Source organism: Astyanax mexicanus, chromosome 25 (assembly GCF_023375975.1).
Source record: "Astyanax mexicanus isolate ESR-SI-001 chromosome 25, AstMex3_surface, whole genome shotgun sequence".
NCBI lineage: Eukaryota > Metazoa > Chordata > Actinopteri > Characiformes > Acestrorhamphidae > Astyanax > Astyanax mexicanus.
This window is the reverse complement of record NC_064432.1, coordinates 3,855,001-3,880,453: the sequence shown is the minus strand read 5'-3', so window position 1 is coordinate 3,880,453 and position 25,453 is coordinate 3,855,001. Positions and strand designations below refer to the sequence as shown.

At 39.6% G+C, this 25,453-nt stretch overlaps 1 protein-coding gene across 1 annotated transcript in view; it reads right to left on the bottom strand.

The window, feature by feature from the left end:
• LOC103030587 (zeta-sarcoglycan) overlaps positions 1–25,453 on the bottom strand; it is a 252,382-nt gene that overhangs the window by 2,610 nt on the left and 224,319 nt on the right. The window contains exon 7 of the mRNA XM_049472223.1: positions 8,889–9,012. Within this exon, the coding sequence (XP_049328180.1) occupies positions 8,889–9,012 (124 nt within the window). The remainder of the gene's footprint in view (positions 1–8,888; positions 9,013–25,453) is intronic.

The window sequence follows — 25,453 nt, the reverse complement described above, 5'->3', positions numbered from 1 at the left end:
AATTAGAAAAGACAAGATGAAATTTAAGAGAAGAGAAGAAGAAGTAAAGGAAAAAAGAAGACAAGAAATTAGAAGAGACAAGAAAAGAAGTGAAGAGAAGAAAGAGAAGGCGAAAAGAAAATGTGAAGAGAAGTAAATCAATTGATAAGAAGTGAATTGTAGTAAAGCATGAAAAGAAAAGATAAGAGAAGAAAAGAAAGTGATGAGAATAAGAGGAAAGAAGTAAAGGGAAGAAAAGGAAAGAAAAAATGAGAATGAGAAGAGAGGAGAGGAGAAGAGAACATGAAGAAGTGAAGTAAAGTGAAAATAAGGAGAAGATAAGAGAAGAAGGGAAGAGAAGAGAAAAGAAGTAAAGGAAAAGAATAAAATACATGAGAAGAGAAGAGAAGAGACATGAATGCAAGATAAGGGAAGAGAAGAAAAGGGAAGAGAAGATAAATGAATGGAAGATAAGAGAAGAGAAATGAATGGAAGATAAGAGAAGAGAAATGAATGGAACAGAAGAGAAGTAAAGAGAAGAGAAAAGTCAGTTTTCAGTAAATTGAGAAGCAGCCATGAATCTGTTTAACTGCACCTCGATTACATCACCATAAACACTACAATCCTCAAAGAGAAGCATCTTCACAGAAAGTGTGTGAGAGAGAGAGAGAGATAGATAGAGAGAGAGAGGGAGAGAGAGAGAAAGAAAGAGAGAGAGAGAGAGAGAGAGAGAGAGAGAAAGCAGTGAAAAAGGTTTCTGGGAGGAATTCTTTTTTGTTGACAAGATGATAAGAGGAGAGGAGAATGAAGGACACACACACACGCACACACGCACACACACACGCACACACACACGCACACACACACACACACACACAGTCAGTCAGTAGGTTACAGATGACAGTGGCTGTGAGAAGTGGTCTGTGTGTATTACACACTTCATTAAGCTGCTGAAATGGGCACAACTCTGAGTCACATGACCTGGGGCACTCACATGAACACACACACACACACACACACACACACAGTCCTTTGTTGTGTCTGCTGCCGCATTTAGAGCAGAAAAAGAGAGTTTATACAGTCTGATATCACGCTCACACACTTCTCTTTTCATCTCCAGATAAATTGGAGGTTCTAAAGCGGTTCTATTTCAACAGGACTGGAGATCTACCAGTATGCAAATTTTCATATTGAGACCCTATATCTGTCTTTCTATCTAAAAAAAAAAAAAAAAAAAAGCCAGACTTAAAAAACACACAAACTATCCGTTCACTCCACAACTGTCACTTACAGCTCTGGAATAAATAAAAAGATCACTTCAGTTTCTGAATCAGTTTCTCTGATTTTGCTATTTATAGGTTTATGTTTGAGTAAAATGAACATTGTTGTTTTATTCTATAAACTACAGACAACATTTCTCCCAAATTACAAATAAAAATATTGTCGTTTAGAGCATTTATTTACAGAAAATGAGAAATGACTGAAATAACAAAAAAAAAAGATGCAGAACTTTCAGACCTCAAATAATGCAAAAATAAAAAACAAGTTCATATTCATAAAGTTTTAAAAGTTTAGAAATCAATATTTGGTGGAATAACCCTAGTGGTTTTTAATCACAGTTTTTTTTCATGCATCTTGGCATCATGTTCTCCTCCTCCACCAGTCTTACACACTGCTTTTGGATAACTTTATGCTGCTGCTATTACTCCTGGTGTGAAAATTCAAGCAGTTCCTGCAATGCACATTCATTCATACTGCGCTATAAAACGTTCCCTCCTGTTCCTGTCAACTTTTTTTCTGATTTGTATAAAAACACTCGTTAGCTCGATTCCATTAGTAGATTCCGGCACAGAGCCGCTATAAGCATCGGCGGTTCAATGGCCAAAATATGCAGCCCAACAATCTCTTTCAAGGTCCTGATTATGAAGATCTGAGTAATTATATAGCAGGACACTGATGAAATCCTGCTACTGGAGGACTGCAGTCGAAGCTAAACATGTGCGGAATGTGAGGAATCTCCGGCTCTCCGGAGCGACGCTGAAGCAGCGTTCATTATACTGGTGTGACTGACGAGAGCTCGCTTTCAATTCAGAAAATGAAGAAAAGAAAAAAAAACACCCATCCTAATGTGTATGTTCAGGAATAGTAATGCGTGTAAAAGTGTGAAAAACTTCCAGGAATTTGTTTCCAGGAATTATTTTATGTCGGCGTTTGCTTTTTAGTGTACAAACATGTACAGCTTTAAACCCTATCCATAGGCAAGCTGTCGATTGCGCACTTTGCACCTTGATTTAGGGCCTCAGTGTGTCTTTGCTATCGTAACGACGGGAAAAGTATGCCTAGTGCAGATCAAAACACGCAAAAGCTATGTAATAAATCTGTTAGTTAATCATGAGTGTGTTTTGGCTGTAATGTGCAATAACCAGAATCAGAATCAGAATGTCTCATGCCATTGCCTTTGGCGAATTGCTATTTCAGGGTCGCAGCTACCTGGATGTGCTGAACAGCAGAAACTGAGCTGCATGTTCACGTTTTTAATTCTGCTTATTGTCGTATCTGTTTATATTCATGCACACTGTTGTATTTAAACAATACATGCAGAACATGCGAAAACGGTTTGCTGTTGGCAGGGTGTAAGATAGTAATGAGCATCATAATGTGCCCATAATGTACAAGGTGTCGGAAAGAGCCCTTATCTTTAAGTGAGAAAGATATTCAGATAGATATGTTGTTGTATATTGTTGTAGGAATTACCACCCACAGTAGACAGCACAGTAGGGGTGGTAATGATCCGAGGATCCGAGGACGTCTGGCTAGAATTGTCCATGCAAACAGATAAGCAGTTTGAGAATACTGCATATATATATATATATATATATATATATATATATATATATATATATATATATATGCAGTATTCTCAAACCAGTCCACAGAGACCTCCAAACAGTCCACTCTTTTGGCTCTATCTTGGGTGGGAGCAAAATCTACGGCATTTGAAGATCCCTGAGGTTCATTTTTTAAGAATCGCTGCTCTAAATCATCACAACTCTCTATTTAAACTGTGTAAAGATGTAACAAAGTTGCGTATGTGGCTTCTGACACGGTATGGCTCTACAAACATATCTATATCTTGTATATATACAGCTCTGGGGGAAAGAAAATAAGAGACCACTTAAAAATGATGAGTTTCTTTGATTTTACCAAATTGTAAACCTCTGGAATATAATCAAGAGGAAGATGGATGATCACAAGCTGATCATCAAACCGAGCTGAACTGCTTGAATTTTTGCACCAGGAGTAAAGCAGCATAAAGTTATCCAAAAGCAGTGTGTAAGACTGGTGGAGGAGAACATGACGCCAAGATGCATAATGACTGCAAAATATTGATTTCTAAACTCTTAAAACTTTATGAATATGAACTTGTTGTTTTCTTTGCATTATTTGAGGTCTGAAAGCTCTGCATCTGTTTTGTTATTTCAGCCATTTCTCATTTTCTGTAAAAAATGCTCTAAATGACAATACTTTTATTTGGAATTTGGGAGAAATGCTGTCTGTAGTTTATAGAATAAAACAACAATGTTCATTTTACTCAAACATAAACCTATAAATAGCAAAATCAGAGAAACTGATTCAGAAACTGAAGTGCTCTCTTTTTATTTTTTCCAGAGCTGTATATCAGATTTCAAAACCATATATATTGTAGTGGCCAAATTGAAGATAAAAATGTGACAAGACAGACAGAGAACTACAGTTACCAGTAAGCGTGAACTGAATAGTATGAGGCACTACCTGTGATGCTGCCTTGCCAGATTTACCTCATATCAAAAAGTGAGGAACTCCAAAATATAAGATACCAGATTTTTAGTTTCAAAGCGACTTTAAAGACTACAGAACTTACGTACCTGTTTTTTTTTTTTGTCACTGTAAGAATCTTTGCATGAAGTAAAGACACCTTAAACCTACAAATTCCATTTACAAAAATGTCTCTTCATGGAACTAAGAGTGGTATTCCAATGGCATCGCTCACAGAATCATTTGTAGCACCTCTATTTTTAAGAATTGACTTTTAAGGGATTGTTGTTATCAGTATTAGTAGTCCTTCCGCCCTTGCCTTCTCCCTCTTTCTGAATGAAGACGTTATCCTGCTTTAATCTGCTGTCTCTCGCCCATCCTTCCTCGCTCTCCAAACAAAGCGCATCATCCCAAAACCCTGGTCGCTCTCTGATTGCTACAAGCAGCTTGACAAGTGGGCTGACAGGACACGTTCCTGCCTTTAATTCCCCGTCCAGAACCTCCAGACTTTTAATGTAGCCTTTTTAAAAGTTGCCTGCTGTCAGGCTTGATTTAGCTCTCCATCTGGCTGTCTAATGCGCCTCATTCTCTCCTCTAAATTGACAGCAACGTCTGTGTTCTCTTCCCCCCACTTTCGTCGCCGCCACCTCTTGTCTCGTCTCGCCTCTTCCCGCGAGGAATGAGTGAGAATTAAAGAGCGAGGGGAGAGGAATCAGTCGAGCCAGAGCACCTACGGTCATGCCGTAAATTGGTGTGCTAGTAGAGTGAGGGTGAAGGGAAGCATGTGAGAGAGAGAGAGTGAGAGAGAGAGTGAGAGAGAGAGAGAGAGCGAGACTGACTGACTTGACGAATCTGGCCGGCGAAGGGATTGGACCGGCGTGCCTTTCATAAACGATTTCATCCGGCCTGGCCGTCAGTGACTTCTCTATCATATCTTGGAGAGTAGCTCTCAGCGGCATTGTGGAACTGGAACTGGTGTGCTATCGCGCTCCCCGTGAAAGGAAAGAGAAAGCTCCTTTTTACAGGGAGTTGACAGGACAGCATGATGTATTGCTCGGGCTCCGGGAAGTTAATTAAATAGCCTGGGCAGTTACTAAAGCGAGACAAGGGAAAGGGAGCCGGTGTGAGCGAGAGCGAGAGAGAGAGAGAGAGTAGGAGAGAGAGAGGGAAAGAAAGAGAGAGAGAGAGAGAGAGATCAAGGGAAAACGAGAGCGAGAGAGACAGACGAAGGCATTCCGACCAATATGGTGGTGCTAATTTGGTCTGGGTGCAAGGATCGACAAGTCTGGATGGTCCACCAGCGGCGGTGCAGTTGAACAAGTAAGTCCCTCACCAGAAAACGCTGAAGTGGTAAGTGATGGATGGACGCCAGTCGAGGCCGGCTAGCATAAACACGTCTGCTAAGTAGACCCGGTTAGCTTCAATTCACTTCTAGCAAATTCTAGGTTCTACAATCTGTTAGGAGGTATTCGATGGATTCTGGCAATTCAATTAAATTCAGTTCAATTCAATTGACTCTTTCTTGGTGGTTCTTAGATGGAACTCTCTTCCTGCATCACTACCAAGGACTAGACTAAAAATGAGACCACTTAAAACGATGAGTTTCTTTGATTTTTACCAAATTGAAAACCTCTGGAATATAATCAAGAGGAAGATGGATGATCACAAGCCATCAAACCACCAAACTGAACTGCTTAAATTTCTGCACCAGGAGTAAAGCAGCATAAAGTTATCCAAAAGCAGTGTGTAAGACTGGTGGAGGAGAACATGATTCAGAAACTGATTCAGAGCTGTAATCAATGGGCTTCCAGACCTTGCCTACTTCTACTTCTTCTGAAACTCCATCCCTTAACTTCACCTAAAGAGCTCCTAGTTTGGAACATACGTCACCTGTGTTGCACCAATCTGGGGAAATAATCTATTTGTGTGGGTGAACATTATATTGCTGAAAAACGCCAGCTGGAAACTAACCATCACCATGTTTCACTCTGTCGGAATAGAATGATTTTCTGATTTTGCAGCTGTTCCTACCAGTCATATCAACAACATGTTGAAGTTTGATACTTGATACATGCCTAGAAAGCCCTACAACCTTTATAGAAGAGTGTGAAAGTATATTGTTGGTTGGTATGTAGATGGTGCTCTTTCCCCTCATCCTTCCTAAGGTGATGTCGCTCAGCACAAGACGAGGCATCTGTGAGCTGATGTATCAGAACTGAGCCGCTGTGCTTTCCTCCAAACGTGCTGTGATGCTACTCTGCAATGCTACATATCAGCAGCAGTTCAAAAAGAGGCGGTAGCTGACTTTACATCAGGGTTCATACACTTTTTAACCAATGCAATTCCATGTTTTTTTTTTTTTATGAATTTTCCATACTATTTTTAGAAAACATCAGTGCAGACATGGGTAATAAAACCAAAAAAATCAACTAAAACTATAATGGATATTGATTAAAGTAGGCCTAAAATGAATCTGATAATAAATAATAAAATGTGTGTCAGATCCTGAGAGCTCTATTGTGTAGAGCTACATTACTGAATTAACTCTGACGTCTTAAGCTGACGTATTTTTTTTTAGCTCAAAATAGATTTTCCATCGATTTTTGGAAACACAAAAAAATTGTAGACCAAATTTTCATGAGTTTTCCGATACTTTCTAGGTATTTTTTGTTTTTACATAACGTATCCAGGCCTGGAAATAGCTTTTTTCATGATTTCTTTATTTTATTTCATGACTTTTCCAGGTTTTTCATGTCCGTACAAACCCTGTTGTCATTACTAGTCATTACTAGTGATGTTACTAGTCGTTACTAGTAGCTGACTACCAGGTTAATGGGATGAGAGGAGAATGGGAATGAGAAAAAATGGAAGGAAATTAGAAATAAATCTTTATGCCTGAATAAAGCTGTATAAAGCTGTGTAAAGTCGACTTTCTACCTTTTTTTGCCAAGGAAAAAAATCCCATCTGCCCTATTAAGGTCTCTTTATTGCCAGCAAGACTAGGCTCTTTGACATGTAGATCAGATCGATTTACACCTTCTCCAGCTCATTCTCATGCTTTTCGCCGGCTGAAACAGGTGCGTCGGAGCAGGGAAAACACTAAAGTATGCATGGCTACGGCTCTGCTTTGACAGCTCTGATGTACGCAGATAGCACAACACACACACAGGAAGGAAAAGACCTCCACAAACTGTTCTGACTTGTACCGATATGACTTGTAAATCATGTATGACCATGTGAACTAGCTGTCAGACAGATGCAAACTAGCCGCCCTCGCTGCATGATAAGCCCGAAGCCTAAATCCTGCAGGTGCAGCTGCTGAACAGGTACTGCGCTAACCGCTCAGCCCAATGCTAAGTAAGAATACACTTTCCAAACCCTGCCTAATAACATTCTTCCCCCCCTGCAAACCAATTTCCTCTCAATGCTAGCCATTTCCAAATCCCACCCTCTATCATAATCTCTGCAACTGCACAATAGCTAGTAATCTGCGAAGCTGAGGGCTAGCATCTACTTCCTGCAGGACGCACTGACCTCAGCTACTCTGCACAATGCCGTGCACCTGATACTGTAAATGCACAAAGATAAGAGCACAGATAGCATGAGCTTAGCTGAGAATTACTAGCACTTGCAATTAGCTAGCATTGCTGTAATTTATCGAGAGGAAAAAGGGGCTAATTAACAGCAGCAACATTTTTGGCGGCAACATTTTTGGCGATAAAGGGTGTTTACTTTTCTCAAGCAAAGTGATAAACTAACAATAGTTAGTATAAAAGTTAGGGGTGTCACGATTCTCTAAATCCTCGATTTGATTTTATTTCCGATTTTAGGGTCCCGATTCGATTCGATTCTCAATTTTCTTTTTTTTTTTACAGCAGAGAGGCCTATGCCAGTTTTAGATTAGTCTATGGTCAGTCATTGGTTTGATTAATCAAATTGACAATATCTCATTTCAAAAGGTGGGCTTGATATAAGTGATGCAAAGTGATACATGTAATACACCACAAAAGGCACTAATGGTCAAATTTAAATAATTTAATTAAGATATATATGTAATGCCATCTAGTGGCTTTTTTTGGTTTGCAGCAGTGTGCGCTATTAAAACAGCAATGTGCAACATAACAAAATAAATAATAAAAAAATACAGGAACAGCTGTGTAAAAAAAAATAATAGAACAATTAGGGCCTGAACAAACTGAACTCTATCCTACTATAACAGTTAAACATGAAAAATAAGACTTTAAGACTTTTTCGGTCCCTGAGAATGACAAGTTTTTTTCTTTAATAAAGATGTTTTATTAACTTTATCTGAGAGAAAGATGCTCCTTAAGGTACCAAAACTAGACAAAACTTTTTTATATATATTTTCAGGTTTTTCTTTAAGAAGATGAGAATGTCCACATTCTCTGGAGAAAGAGCTGCTCTTTGAGGTACAGTGTGCTGCGCCATTTGCGGAAGGGATAATCGATCCTCTGTGTGACATCGACGCTCGAGACCATGACATAATTTTGATCGATTTCGATAAAATAACGAAATTGCAACACCCCTAATAAAAGTGTTTTAAAAAAATGCTGATTTAATGTATTGTTTCGTCTGCTTTTGTAAGATGAACTGGGTTTCTTTTTACTGTCCATGGAAGGTTTCCTTCAGACCAGATTCTGAAGATTCAGCAACAAGATACGTCAGCACGTCAGGATTTCAAGATGTCACTGGATGATCCCCACTTAAGCTCATTCTCAACTCATCCCAACAGTATCAGATAGAGCACCATCACTTCACAGAATCAATAACGACATAGAACGGGAGATTACCGTACGTATCAAGACAGTGACAGGTGATGTTTGGGAGACTGCTACATGGGTGATCGATGGACATCATCATGTGGTAGGGCTCAAGCAAGGTGTCACCATGATGCTACCACCACCATGTTTTACTTAATAGGAATATTCAGCCTTTTCTAAAGACCTACTTAGGTGCTTAGGTACTGTTGTTTCAGATGATTCTGTAAAGTTGTAAAGATGATCCAACCAGGCATGTTTGAGATTCACACCTACAAAGTGCTACGACTTTTCTAAAAGTTTGTAGAGTCTGTGGATGAGAACACGTGGACTCACCTCTCCTTCCGAAGACTCCAGAGTGAGGTCTTTTCTGCAGGATGCTCGGAACTCCCCCACTCCCGCATTCACCTCCACGCCTTTAGGGGCCTCCAACGTCAGCGTCCGTGTCGGAGACTCCAACCTGTAAGAACATTAAAACAGCAGCGTCAGTTTTTAAGTCCTAGTTTAGAAAAATTTGAAAAACTTTCACAGAAAATGGCTCCAAAGTAACCAGAAGCATCCTAAAGCTTTCATGATCTAAAAGAACAATCCAACCAGGCCAGAACTTCCTTTAAGGAGGGTGGGGGGAGGGGTAAGCTGATTGTCTCATCTTTGTAATAAGGGCAGGTCTTAGATGTGTACATAGATGACGTGTTCATTATTTTGAGCGATCCTAGAAATTATGTCCTGTTTTACCACACACCATTCTGTTATTCCAAAGGTTATTCCAACAGAGCTTTTATCTCACCCTGTGTGTTAATTTTATCAGCCCCAGGGTGATGGGACATTGTTAGTCTGGGTCCGTCATGCACACAGATGGAGCAAATAAAAAAAGAAAGAAAGGAAGCATTCCCTCAATTACACAATGTTCCTCACATCACACACACTGTGCACCAAGTCTGTGGTCAATGGATGAATATTGATTTTTTAAAAATGGATATGCAAAAAAACAACAACAATTAGTTTGTATATTTAAGTCAGATTTCAACACCAACACCAGTTCTATTCTCTTCTTCTATTGTTTAATGGTTGACATCCAAATCAACCAAAAAAGAAAGTGCCTTAAATCTGCTAACCGCAAATTTTGGATCACAGTTCAGATGATCCCAACTGAGACAACTTCTGTTGGCTCAAATTTTGGTCTTTGGTCTAGACTGTGGTTCAACACAACCTTTCACAACTGCTATTTTGGTCTGGACCAAGCTGAAAAGTCCAAAGATCTGGACCAAACAAGGTATGTGTGAAAGAATGTCCATGGTCTTGGATAAAATAATGATTTGATTGAAATTTATATAATTACCAAAACATTTTGATGAGTCAAGTGTCAGTACAACACCAGTTCTTTTTCTTCTTCTGTTGTTTAATGAGTGACAACAGCCTCCAAAAGTATAAACCAACCAAAAAGAAAGCGTTTTAATGTTGCAAACAAACCAGATCAAAGTTTATTTGATCTCAACTATGACCACCACTTTTGGTTGGACCAAAAGTTGGTCCTCTTTTCCTCTGGACTGTGGTGCAATGCACCTTTCACAACTGCTATTTTGGTTTAGATCAAAGTCAGAGGATCCAGACCAAACAGTGTAGGGGTGAAATAGTGTCTCTGGTCTTTAGATAAATAATGATTTGATAGAACTTTATATACCAACCAAAACACTCAGGGTTTTTTCCTCACTCAAAAAATGAACCAGATCACAGTTCATTTGATCCCAAACCAAGACCACCACCTTTGTTCAGACCATAAAACTGATGCTAATTCGACAGGAGTGTCATTATTGGATGTGTGGGCTACATACAGGGTTTAAAGGGTTAAACATTGGATTGAAATTAATATACAGGTACAGAAATATTCCTTTTTTTTTTTAGTTTTTCCTCCATGCTCTCTGCACCCACCATCTCTTCAAAAGAGCGATTCAATCACATCATCGATTTCCTGTTTTGGAGTCCTCTGGGGCAGGACACATTTAAAAAAAGTGTAAAAATATCTCCAGTCTGCCGTAGTGCACACACACACACACACACACACACACACAGAACCTGCTACATTTTAACCAGAGATAAGCGAGGCTTCTGCGGAGTCTTATCAGCATTATTCATTACTTCAGCTCCAACATCCAGCTTGACCTTCAGCGTTCTGCGCTGACAGATTTATGCAGCATCGTTTTTGTTTACACGACAAGATAAGCAAAAGGAATTAAACACAATGGAAATGCACTTATCACTGCAGTATGATAACTTCCTTTAAAGAACCAGAATTCGCTTTCCGAATTTTCCCTCTTTATCACAAATTCAGGTCACGAGGCTAACTCGTGTTTTTTTCAACTGAAAGTTTGGACCAGAGTCTGAATTAATATTCATCTGTGTTTGCAACACTGTTTAATGAGGGCACTACAGAATGCTGTTATGTCCTGTCCACATCAAATACATGGGCTTGGTCTCCCCATACTTTACACTGATTGGCTTGTAGAATGTTGTCAATTCTGTCCAATTACCTTAGCCTGATTTCCTTCAAGTGCACACATGTCCTTTAATTCTGTCCATAAAAAGGTAAAATCTACAGTTACAGTAGATACAGGAAACAACTGTGTAATCTAACACCAGTTCTTATTTTACTCACTAGCTGAAATGAAGATTTTAACTGATTCTTCCACTGAGATTAACTGTTTTTCAACTGTCCGACTCACTAGCTTTAAAGAAGGTTCTGCCAAAAACTTTGACCACAAGGTTATGAAGCTGAGTTTATCCACCTATTGCCCCACCCCAACTTAAAAAAAAAAGAGTCAGATTGGTTCTGCCACTGAGTTTGGCTGCTGTCCCTCCCCAGCGGAAATGAAGAGTTTGATTGGTTCTGCCAATAAGATTGATAGTTGTATCCCCAACTACAATGAACAGTTTGACTGTTTATTTCCCCACCCCAGCTGAAAAGAAGGTTGTGATTGGTTCTGCCATTCAGTCTGACCCCACCACTTACTGGTAAGAATGTTCTGATTGGTTCTACCAAGTTTTACTATCTGTTTGAGCCAACCCCCTAGCTGAAAAGTTTAGATTTTGCTCCACCAACATGCTGCAACAAATGTTCTGATTGTTTTTACCAATGGGTTTGACTGACTGTTGCCCCACCCCCAGCTGAAAAGTAGGTTCTGCCACCAAGAGTAACAGTTGCCTCTCCCTACCCCCTACTATCTACAATGATAATTCTGATTGGTTTGGCCACTGGGTTTGCTCACCGACCTGCTGAAAAGAAGGTTTCAATCAGTTCTGTGACTGAGTTTGACTGTCTGTTGCCCCATTTCCCAGCCTCAAAGAAGGTTCTGATTGGTTGGGTCACTGCGCTTGACTGTTTATTGCCCCACCCTCTTGCTTAAAAGAAGGTTCTGATTGGTTGGGTCACTGCGTTTGACTGTTGTCCAATCCCCCACCACATCTGAAATCTGATTGGTTCGGTCATTGGATTTGACCGTTTACTGCCCCACCTCCAGCTGAAAAGAAGGTTCTGATTGGGTCTGCCACTGGGTTTGACTGTCTACTACCCCACCCCAGCAGAAAAGAAGGTGCTGATTGGGTCTGCCACTGAGTTTGACTGTCTACTGCCCCACTCCCAGCTGAAAAATGGTTCTGATTGGTTCGGTCACTGGGTTTGACTGTCTACTGCCCCACCTCCAGCTGAAAAGAAGGTTCTGATTGGGTCTGCCACTGGGTCTGCTGTGTAGTCCAGGACTACGCGTAATCCCTGTACAGAAACCTGCCTCTGGAAGTTTAGTCAGGTTCCTGAATGTCCTTCTGAATTCTTGGGTCTGGAAAAGTTGAAGAGAAACGTCAGAAGCAGCGACGCCAACGTCTTTCTGGCAACCAATAAAGTTTTATCCTTGGAGGAGCGAGCAGCCCGTCTGACATCATTATTTATAAGCGTCTCCGGTTGCGCTGGTGTGTGTGTGTTTCGGTGTGTGTGTTTGTTTGTGAGTGTGTGATTTATCGCTGTAGTCTGGGTTGAGCTCTGTCCGTGGTGCTGAGTAGCATCTGCGTCTGCAGCTCAGCTCCTGTTGGAACATTATCCGATGTGATTTCTGCGCTGACCTTTGGCTCTTTGCCGCTCCGGCGCTTTTTCAGGCCTCTTTTCAGGTGTGGATAATCAGTATTCAGGGGAAGATGAGCAGGCATGCATGTGTCAATCCTTTGGGAACAGTGGATTATGGGATCTGTAGTTTAAATTGAGATAAGTTTATATCAAATTACTTTGATATTGTGAGATTTATTGATGAACTATAATGAGGTACACAAGAGTTACCTCTTTTCTTATTGGCTGAGAACTTCGATGGAGTAGCTTTGAAGTATTTTTACTGTAATACAGTGGCGTGAAAAAGTGTTTACTCCCTGAGAAATCTGTAATGCTTTAACTGAATGTAAATGTTACGATTAATTTTGCACAGTGTATGTGATGATAGCTGATTCGATGTCTTCAGAGGTCCTCCCTCTATGGTGGTTAACCGGTTGTTAAAATGTGGGCGGAGTTTCGGACACAGTCTCGGGTAGTCGTGTCCTCGGCGAAGGACGCCCAGCGTCCCTCCGTCACAGCAGAGCCGGGAGTTAAGCCCGGTCGCTCTCAGAGGCAGATCTGGTGTAATAAGGTAATCAATGCATGTGAAGGTCAAGTGCGAGAAGTGGACTCCGTAATGTCCGAAGGACCGCCGAGCAATTTTAGGCGGATTTGAGGGGCTGGGTTGCCATGGCAGCAAATTCGAAATGCCCCTCTCGAGCGACGGTAGACAATCAGAGAGGGATTTAAAATTACATATGCGCCCGGCACTCACTCACAATTGGCTGTCTGACTTCTGCCCACCCACTTTAACCTCGCGGCCCTCCAAGAGGAGCCTGGAAATCCTCATTTGCATAGCCTCAAGCTCTCCAGCCAATCACTGCAATCAATTCTGACTCACAATTGAAGGAGTGTCACATGACCTGGACAATCAGTTAAAATGAGTGTGCAGTGAGAGGGAGTACAAGATACAGTAGACGTTTCTAATAAAGTGGCCATCAGTGAGTGAGTAGAAGTAAAAGGTAGAGTAGGTGTGTCTAATAAAGTGGCCATCAGTGAGTGGAAGTAGAAGGTAAAAGTAGGAGTTTCTAATAAAGTGGCCACCAGTGAGTGGAAGTAGTAGGTAGAGTACTGCAAGTGTTTCTAATAAAGTGGCCATCAGTGAGTGGAAGTAGAAGGTCTATAGTAGGTGTTTCTTATGTGCCATTGTATGTAAATTAAACAGTAGAAGTTTTGAGTTCTAAGAATTAAAAATTAGTTTTTGTTCTTGTTTTTAATGAGAAACTGTTGCCATATGTTTGTTTTTGCGTTTCCAGTGATGCAAACTATCAAGACGAGGCACGACTTCCAGCACTCAGAGAGCTTTATTGTACTTCTGTTTGTTCCTTCGTGTCAGCTATTCTGTAAACGAGTTTAAAGCAGGAATTTAACAGGGGAGATGGAGGAATGGAAGGATGAAGAGATGCAAATCTCGGCATAAGGTACCTGATGAAACTTGGTGGAAACAGATGCTATCATCAGTCTCTTTTAATGAAATATGACTAAAGAGTACAGGGTTCTAAAAATGAAAATTTAAGTCCCTTTCTCAGGTAGAAACCTCTTATATCTTTGTAATATGAGACCAGAACTCAATACTCAATATATGCAATATTTAATATTTGATCTAATACAGTACTTGACCGAAAAACACACTGGGTCTTACAATAAGAGGGCGTAAAAAAGCGCTTTCTTTGCTGCAGTTCACTTGAAGACTTCTTTTAGGAACACTGTAAAAACTCTACTGCAAGTTTTAAAAGATTGGTAACACTTTACTTGGATGGTCCATTTTATGGCCTTTTTGATGCTCAACTGACATTCAATTAACACTGAATTGAATGTCCATTAAATTTAACTTAACCCTTTACCATGATACCAGGTATTCTGCACGGTGCCTACACACATAAAGTGAAACTCGGCATGCAGGTATAAAAGTTTTACATTGCAAGAAAACAGCGAGCAAAAAGTGATCAAACCTACTCTAAAACTAAATCTAAGTCTATTTTTTTAATTTTTGACATTTTGCTATCTTGGCAATAGAAAACAGAAACAGGTGCGCCTCTGACTGATCTAAACCCTGACAACAGTCAATGATCAGACGTTCATTGCTATCTTGGCAAAACCTTGCATGCTACGCAGGCTCAAAGCACAAGCATCTCTACTCGTTACAACAGAATACTGAATAAAATAACATTGCTGTTCTTGTAAATGACCTCCTTGTGCACCTTCACAGTGTGAACTAGCAGGTCAGTTTCCTTCGCTGAGAAGCGCAGAAGTGCTGCGACGTTAAAATACCAATCCGCCAAAATCAGGGCACACCTGTCTCTAAAATGGAATGTGAGGCAAGTGACAAACTGATTGGTTTATTTCATGTTACGCCCAAAAACACACCCATGGTTAACCCATGGTCTTTTTGCAAGGTGTACTTTCCCAGTCATTACGACAGCAAAGAGACGCAGTAAATCAATCTGTGCATATACAGATCGCTAAAACCTGTAATTTGAGTAACTTTTAAACACTTCACACTTCAGGAAATGTGGTGCTTCTGTGTTTAGTACTCATTTTACTTGTTTAGGACATGAAAACCATGAAAAAAGTCATAATGACAAGAAAAAAAGCAGAAATTGTACGACTGTTCTCTCAAACACACACACACACACACACACTCACACACAGCTGAGACACTCCCATATGCCTTGGCCATCACCGGCGCCAAATCCATTCTAACGGTCCGTCCAGATTCAGGTGAGCAATAAATCTGCCAAATCCCTTTCATATGCCTTTCTGAATTTCTCCCTCATTATGTCAATCTGTAATTGGGCTCCAGAGAGGACGTTAGCAGTCTGCTATCAGCGTTAAACCCCTTGTGCTGTACTTTAATCACACACTGTGTGTGTGTGTGTGTGTGGGTGTATGGGTGTAAAACCGGCCAACTGTTCAAAATGTCCAATACTGGCTTCAATATGGTAGCACTGTGGGCGGGTCCAGCTGGCTCCACCCTTAATCCCCAGCTACATGGATGACATACTGTAAAACAGGTGTTAAAACTGTCAAGCATAGAAGCTTTGGGATGATTCCATTAGCAAAAGTTTGTGTCAGTACAGCGGACAAATGTTTGATCATTGCTATCTCCCACCCCGTCAACAGTCTACTATTTTCACACCTTGCTTTTGCGAGGTTCAAACAGCAAAGGCGCCTTTAGATCTTATAGATCTTATAGATCTTCAGATCATCTACGCTGAAGGTTGTGGTGGTCTGGAAGTGAGGTGTTTTGGCGTATTGCTATCTTGGCAATAGAAAACACAGGTGCGCCTCTGACTGATCTAAACCCTGACAACAGTCAACGCTCAGACGTTCATTGCTACCTTGGCAAAGCTTGCATGCTACACAGGCTCAAAGCACAAGCATCCCTACTCACTACAACAGAACACTGAATAAAATAACATTGCTGTTCTTAATCAGTACACGTCTTTTCGCAAGGTGTACTTTTCCCATTGTTACGACAGCAAAGACACACAGACACGCACTAAATCAATCTGTGCACTTACAGGTCGCTAAAATACTGCATGGTCTAGCAAGCCTCGTGTTCCCACCCACACAGTCCCGCCTTCACAGTTTAAACTGCAGAGCGACGCAAAATCGGGAACACATGTTGTAGAAACAACATGTTGGATTTGGTCATAGGTTGCCAGGTCTAGAGTATAGAACCCGCAAGGGGGATTCTGAGTCAGTTGAATATGGTAAAAAAAAATGGGTTTACGCAGATTAATACAGCTATATTTTAAAGTATCGAACACCACTAATATGAATGGCATTTCCTTTTTCCAATCTAACATTGATTATTAAATTTACATTTAACCTCCTGAGACACAGATTTTTTTTCATTTCTCCTAGCTCTTTGGAATTAGTAGGACCTCACCAATAAAAAAAAACGTTACTTTCTCTTTGTGTCCTCATGTGGGGATGGTAGTTCATTTTAACATTTAAAAATGATCCTTGACATTTGTAATCAGAAGTACCTGATTAGTCCAAAAACACTAGTTTTAAACGTAAAATTTAATGAACTCATGTTTCTGTCTGGACTGGCTGTAGAAACTTTTGACTGGGATGCCCGCCATATTGTTTTGAATCAATTGTGTGGTGTGGTGATGTCATGTGACCACTAGATGGTTTGGGCAGTGTCTCCATATGAGCTCTAAGATTTAAGCATCATGTTGCGGACGCAGGGACTTAACACCACTAAGATAAACGCATACAGAGTATGATAAAATGATAACATATGGTAATACTGTTAATAAAGCATTCTTTATAGAGGTGGTAAAAATAAGAAGCATTTTTTGAGGCTCCACTGTTTGTGGAGTTTCTTTAAACTTTGAAAACTCACAATGTAAAGGTTCTACCTATTCCAGACTCGTCCCAGCAGCCGTTATGCATAAGAGCGCATCGTGTGAAATACAGGCAGTACCACACATTTCTAAACGCTAAATACACGCCAAGCTTTCCCGCTTCATTTCACCAGAGACTCAAAGCACTAACCTCGCAGGCCCGAACCAAATGTTCCAGCCTAACCCCAGATCCAAAAGCACAGATGCTTCTGCGCTGGGAATTAGCAACGTACTTAGCAACGCTCCGGGAACAGCACCCGGAACTGCGAGGCTCTTCGCTTCAAGCAGATGTTTCCATGCAGATGTTAGCTCTGATAGCGGTGCAGCGCTAAAAGTAGGACCACTCCCTCTTCACCACATGAGGGTCCAGAACAGCTGAATACTGGAGACGAGGAGCTCATAACAGTATGTTACGTTGATTGCATGGCTGAATGCAATCAAATTTGTGCAGCAAAGCTCCAAAATCCTACCTGGACTGAAGAGAACAGCACTGTAAACTGCAGTCAAAGAAATGAAGTCATCAACATCATCAACATCATAGCAACGACCATAGCGATCGGTGGGAGATATTTTAGCTGCGCAACCCTCCTGCGTTTCCTTCAATAAAATGCACTTTTCTAGTTATTATTATTATTATTATTATTATTATTATTATTATTATTATCATTATTAAGAAACTGCCAATGGCAACAGATTCAAATATTTAAAATGTATATGTGGTCAAAAATTTTGACCTAACTCAAAGAGGTTTAGACCTTAAATAAAAAAACAAATACTGTGCGTTAAATAGTTTTGTTAAATATAAATTCTGGGCTAACAGTGTAGAACTAGGTCTCTAATCACACTCTTGGACATTATATAAAACAACGCAGTCCAACCTTTCACCCCATCTGAGTGGAATTTTCTGAGTAGCTTCTCCCCAACATTCTTGGTGCGTCACGCATTGGAGTTTCAATTTGTAATTTTGTGTCATTTTGGGTCGATATCCGTAATTGCAGCCGCAGCTCGCACTCTTGTTCTCCTGATTATGGTATTCTCGACGTGACTAATTCGCCTAATCAACGATGAATAAGCAGCGGAGAGAAAGCAGAAAATATCCTCATTGCTCAAAGACCCATTAAAGCGAGACTTTAGCGGAATAGAGATGCACGCTCAACTGAAGAAGAAGGAGGACCAGAAGAATGGAAATATATAAATAAACTCCGACGCTCTAACTAAATTACCGCATTGTTGTGTTGTTGCTACGATGCTTTCTTTTAATGCCGTTTACAATACAAGTGTCAATTTCTGACAGCGTTGAGAGTTAAAGGCCTTTCTTAAGGGAACAATAGCAGTGATAAGATACTGTCGGGTGGGAAAACGGAGCTTCATAGGCAGTTTTACGGCTTATAGAGTTTTATATAACCAGTATAAACCAAAAACCTATGATATTCAGTGGAATACTAATTTTACAATTCATATACAATTGCATTAAAAACTTTAAAAAACATTAAAAAAGCAATTTTTAAATGTTGTTTATTAATTTATCAAGGGAAAAAAAAAACTATCCAAACCTATCTAGTCCTTTTTTGGAGTGGCCCTTCGAGGTATTTTCGAAATAGAATAAAAGTTGCCCCGCTGTTAAGCAGGTTTTTATAATATGAGATTCAATATAAAAGCGGAGAGAGTGCGCATTTCTAGTGCAGAAAAAGGGCAAAAGAGTCTTAAAGTTGAGAAAGTGTTCAGTTGTAGCGCAGAAAAACGGGGCAAAGAGTCTAAAAGCGGAGAGAGTGCTCAGTTGTAGCGCAGAAAAACGGGCCAAAGAGTCTAAAAGCAGAGAGAGTGCTCAGTTGTAGCGCAGAAAAATGGGGCAAAGAGTCTAAAAGCGGAGAGAGTGTTCAGTTGTAGCGCAGAAAAACGGGGCAAAGAGTCTAAAAGCGGAGAGAGTGCTCAGTTGTAGCGCAGAAAAAGGGCAAAAGAGTCTTAAAGCAGAGAAAGTGTTCAGTTGTAGCGCAGAAAAACGGGCCAAAGAGTCTAAAAGCGGAGAGAGTGTTCAGTTGTAGCGCAGAAAAACGGGCCAAAGAGTCTAAAAGTGGAGAGAGTGCTCAGTTGTAGCGCAGGAAAATGGGCCAAAGAGTCTAAAAGTGGAGAGAGTGCGCAGTTGTAGCACAGAAAAACAGGCCAAAGAGTCTAAAAGTGGCGAGAGTGCTCAGTTGTAGCGCAGAAAAACGGGCCAAAGAGTCTAAAAGCGGAGAGGGTGCGCATTTCTAGCGCAGAAAGAAAGTAACTAAGAAAGTAAAAGTTGCCATAATTAAGGGGTTTTTATATTAAGAGACATCATAAAATGAAACATCAATTTGAAAAATCCTTTATCTGTCAAAGATAAAGATAGTAAGTCAAGTAAAATGGTGTGTAAATGAAAGTAATCAGGAAATTGTATTATTTAAAGTGGTATATTTCATTATTTGTTTTATTACAGAGTCTGTGGCCCGTGACTTCAAATATATTTCTCCTTCCGGACCCCAACAAAAAAAGTTTGGACACCCCTGAACTAGAGCTTAGTTCTTTTTCCTTTTTTTATCCTGCAGTGTCCAATTTCTCCCAGCTCCCACCTCTTCCTCATCTGCTGGACAGGAGAAGCTTTTAGAAGCTGGTCCGGAGCCCCACTGTGGGTCGGGAGAAATGGACGACAGCAGCAACATAGCAATTAGCGCTGTATTACAGACCACAACAAAACCCCTGGCACATCACCCGCCAAGGAGAAGGAGAGGGGAGCGAGGGCCCGTCCCGATCCCAGCTAATGCTTCATTGTCTCGGAGTCGTTGTATAATTAATGAACGCCCGAGGCAAGTTCAAACCTCTGCACTGAGAGGGGACAACCGAGCTAAACAAAGGGAAGCAAATGACTAGCGTCGTGCCAAGACGCATAAAAGATGGAGAATCCATAGACTCCAATTAGAAATCTGATACAAATTGCTCGGACAGACGATGCAGCAAAAGCCAAGCGTCGCCGCTAATGCGAGACTAGCGTTGCTAGCGCTGCATAAACGCCGAGGCGAGCTAATCATTCCTGATGTGAGGAATTTGCTGTCAGGCTCAGTGGGATTTCTGAAGTTACCAGCAAAAAGGGGGGAAAAAACAGTAAAAGAAGAAAGTCACAAAAAAAAAAAAAGCCAAAAGTGAAAGAACAGCTAACTCCAGTATCAATTTCAAACAGGCAGTTGAGAAACTACCATTCGCTCTAAATCACATTTGAGTCATTCCCTCTGTTAGCAACTGAAAAGAGAGAAATAAAAAATAAAAAAATATCCACAAAAATAAGTAATCATTAAAATATATACTAATAATATATAAAACCACCAATATTTCAGCATTTGTGTCACTGATCTTAATTAAAACCCGGAACATTATAAAGTTTTATAAAAATCTGCTACACTGTAACACCAGTGACACCAAGGACCATGTTACACCAGAGACTTTCTTTTGTATATCACAAAGACAGAACTTTTACACTTTTACACCACTGACACTAAGAATCCAACATACAACTACATCAGTAAAACAGTGTTACAGCAGTTTCACTGTTACACCAGTGACAATGCATAACACCAAGAAAAAAAAAAACTGTTACACCAGTGACATTGTGTAACAACAAGCCAAAAATTTGACATTATTAAAAAACAGTGTAAAACCAAAATAAAATACCGCAGCAGTGATATAGTATTACAACAGCTGCCCTGTATTACAACAGTGACAATGCGTAACACCAAGTAAGAATCATTACACTAGTGACACTGTATTATTTCAACAATTAAAACACTGTTACACCAGTGATAATGTATAACACCAAGAAAAAATAACTGTTACACCAGTGACCCTGTATTACAGCAGTAACACTGTTACACCAGTGACAATGCATAACACCAAGAAAAAAAAAACTATTACACAGGTGACATTGTGTAACAACAAGCCAAAACTGTAACACCATTAAATAGTGCAAAGCTGAAATAAAACTGCCATAGTGACACGGTATTACAGGAGTTACACTGACAATGCATAACACCAAGACAAATTGTGTACCAACAAACCAAAACTCTAACACTATTACACCAGTGACACTGTATTACAACAGTTACACTGTTACACCAGTAACAATCCATAACACCAAGAAGAAGACTGTTACACCAGTGACACTATATAACAATGATTGAAAACTGTAACACCAGTAAAACTGTGTAAATCTAAGACAAAACTGTTACACTGACACTGTTACAGTAGTTACACTGTTACACCAGTAACAATCCATAACACCAAGAAAAAGACTGTTACACTAGTGACACTGTATAACAATGAGCCAAAACTGTCACAACTGTTCAACTGGACAAATCTAAGACAAAACTGTTACACTGACACTGTTAGAATAGTTACAATGTTACACCAGTAACAATCCATAACACCAAGAAAAAGACTGTTACACCGGTGACACTGTATAACAATGAGCCAAAACTGTAACACCAGTAAAACTGTGTAAATATAAGACAAAACTGTTACACTGACACTGTTACAGTAGTTACACTGTTACACCAGTGACAACTCATAACACCAAGAAAAAGACTGTTACACCAGTGACAACCCATAACAACAAGAAAAAGACTGTTACACTAGTCACACTGTATAACAATGAGCCAAAACTGTCACAACTGTTCAACTGGACAAATCTAAGATAAAACTGTTACACCATTTTAAAAATGTTACACTGACACCGTTACATCCATAACACCTGTTACACTGGTGACAATGTGTAACAACAAGCCAAAACTCCAAAAATTACCAAAGCAGTTACACTTTATTACAACAGTTATTTTTTATTGTAACGTCAGTGACAATGCATAGCACCACGAAAAAGGCTGTTACACTGATGACATTGTGTAACAACAAGCCAACACCAACTAAAGAAATAAAATACTTTAAGGAGAAGTCAGAGAATACCAAAAAAAAATTGAAAACTTGAAAGTTACTCAAGTGCTGTCACCGTAAAGAACATCAAAAATGGTCTGAGGAAACTGGCACTCATCAGGACTGCCCCATTAGCACCTCAGAAAACAGCCAGCTAAATACTTCACAGGGTATTTTGTTGTTTAACGCTTTTAACTCGTTTGATTTAGTCAATATTCATTAACAATGTAGTAAAAAATAAAAAAAATAAAAACATTGATGTTAAAGTATCCAGATTAATCAGACGCATTAGCGTATTAATGTTACGAACCCTATCGTAGATATCTAATGAACATCATTTGAAAATGGATAATTCAGTGGCAATTACACATTTATGTCAAGGTTTTATGTAATTATTCAGATTTGATTGTGATTTTGTGCACCTTGTGTTCCCACTGCAATGTCTCTGTGAATGGGAATTGTATGCAGCTATTTATCTCTGCAGATTCACTCTGAAGACCTGGGTGAACTTCACAACCTGCACCAGCGTAACAGAAATCAGCTCAATGCAGAATAAAAAAAAATAAATAAAAAAGCTAATTGAATTAAAAAAAAGTCCGCATTCACCCAGGCGTTTGGTCCTGGTCAATTCTGAAGGTCGTTGTTTGGTTCACGATTGTGACGGTGAGTTCTGTTCTCCAAAGTGTGTGAAGGACAGTTGGATGAGCAGATGCACAGGAGCTGAATGATAATGATTCGTCGGTGTCGTCTTTCAAGAAACTGGTTAAAACTATCAAATTTAGCACGCTCTTGAGAAGCACTCCAGTGTAGAGCTTCTTATCCACAGTGCTGCACTGCATTAGACACACCAACCATTACAAAGACCACGTATATAAGACACGTTATACGTAGACGATGGTATAAGTCTGGGAATTTCATTTCTTTGATGCGTAGGAAACAATGTATTTGAGAGCACTTTAGTTTCTGAATCAGTTCCTCTGATTTTGCTATTTATAGGTTTATGTTTGAGTAAAATGATCATTGTTGTTTTATTCTATAAACTACAGACAACATTTCTCCTAAATTCCAAATAAAAATATTAAAGTCATTTAGAGCATTTATTTACAGAAAATAAAAACAATTCAGAGCTTTCAGACCTCAAATAATGCAAAGAAAACAACATAGCAAAACCAAAATAAAATTGCCACCCCGGTGACACTGTTTACAGCCAGAAAAAGACTGTTACACCGGTGACATTGTGTAACAACAAACCAAAACTGTAACACCAGTAAAATAAGAACTTGAAAGTATCCTCAAGTGCAGTCAACGCAAAGAACCTCAAAAATGTTCTGATGAAACTGGCACTCATCAAGACGCCCCAAGGAAGGAAGAGCAAGTTAAAGGCACCATAGATAACAGCCAGCTTTTTTTTTTTTTTTGGTTTGTTGTACACTTTTAAGTTACTACATGATTCCTTATGAGTTCCTTCATAGTCTGGATGACTTTAGTATTCATTTACAATGCAGGAAAATAAATTAAACTAAAAACATTGATGTTAAAGTATCCAGATTAATCAGACGCATTAGTGCGTTCATGAAAATTGTTGTTTTATTCTATAAGCTACGGACAAAATTTCTCCCAAATTCCAAATAAAAATATTGTCATTTAGAGCATTTATTTGCAGAAAATAAAAAAATCAGAGATTTCAGACCTCTAATAATGCAAAGAAAACAACAAGTTCATATTCATAAAGAATATTTTAAGAGTTCAGAAATACTCAATATTTGGTGGAATAACCCTGGTTTTTAATCACAGTTTTTTTCATGCATCTTGGCACCATGTTCTCTCCTCCACCAGTCTTACCCACTGCTTTTGGATAACTTTATGCTGCTTTACTCCTGGTGAAAAAAATGTAAGCAGTTCAGTTTGGTGGTTTGATGGCTTGTGATGCGGATTTCATTTTCCAGCAGGAGTTGGCACACTGCCCACACTGCCAATTTTCAATGATGTTAATTTTTTTTTGAGATGCACTAGTGTCTTATATTTAGCACACCATACATTCTGGCTATATAACGGCATGCTGACCACCTTTGGTGAAAAGTGAAATGCCGGTATTTGCCCGGCGCGTGCCCTTGCTGAGCCGCTGTTGCAGAAGAAGTAGTGCCTAACAGGCTGAACTCAGCGGTACGTTCACTAATGTCATCTCGCCCCGCGGGCTGACCGTCGCATGCTGTGGACTCACGTCCGAAGCTGCATTTTCAACAGAGCTGCAATTTAACTCCGCCTGTAAAACCACGGCATACGTCATTAGCCGCTAATAGACTCCATTAGTCCATTACGTGTGCCATTGAGTTTAACTGCATAATTTGGCACTTTTAGAGACGGGGTGAGAGAGAGAGAGAGAAAGAGAGAGAGAGGGAGGAAAAAAATAACAAGTCAATTTTAAGGATCTTCTTCTGGAAAGTTACAGATAAACAGAGCGAAAGAAAAAACAGAGCACTTCTTTAACTCGCCTAATTATCCAGCACCTCTTCAGTCCACTTTAGTGCTGCTGGAACTTCAGTAATTCCGCACTGGAGTTTAAAACCAGCCTGACTCACAACACTTTTTATACACAGCCTGATTTGTGTGTTAATGAGGAGAGTGAAAAAAAAAAAAAAATAAAAATGTGCAATAATTAATTTCATTATTCAGCCAAGGACAAGCAAATACATACTGAAATAGATGAGTAAAAAATGAGGTAAAATATCATCCTGATATATTTTACCCTAATCACAGTTTTACATTACATCTGACCAATCACAGCCAGCCATTTTAAACTTAAGTCCAAACCCAGTTTAAGTTTTAATCTTTACTTTTTACGAGTACTTTTAACGTTTTAACCAAAACTTCAACCCAAACATCAATTAATTCTAAATCTAAGCCTCAGTCTAATATTTACTTCAACCCAAACATAAACCACTCCCTAAACCTCAACCTAGACCTAACATTTACTTACACCACAACTAACCACATTCTAAACCTCAAATATTTCAAGATCTAAGCCTTAGTCCAACCTTTATTTCAACCCAAACCTAAACCTCCTCCTCAAACTCAACTGAACCTAAAGCCAAGCCTACCCTTTACTTTAACCCAAGCTGGAGCTTCATTCCATATCCACAAACAAAACCTTCATTTGTTTCATATCAATAATTCTAAACCCAACCCAAACCTCAGCTTAAGCCAAACCTAAACCTCATCCTGAAACTCAACTGAACCCAAACCTTAACCACATACCAAACCTCAACTAATTCTAAATCTAAGCCTTAGTCTAATCTTTACTTCAACCCACACCTAAACCTCAACCTAGACCTAACATTTACTTACACCTACAACTAACCACATTCTAAACCTCAAATATTTTAAGATCTAAGCCTTAGTCCAACCTTTATTTCAACCCAAATCTAAACCTCATCCTCGAACTCAACTTAACCTAAAGCCAGGCCTAACCTTTACTT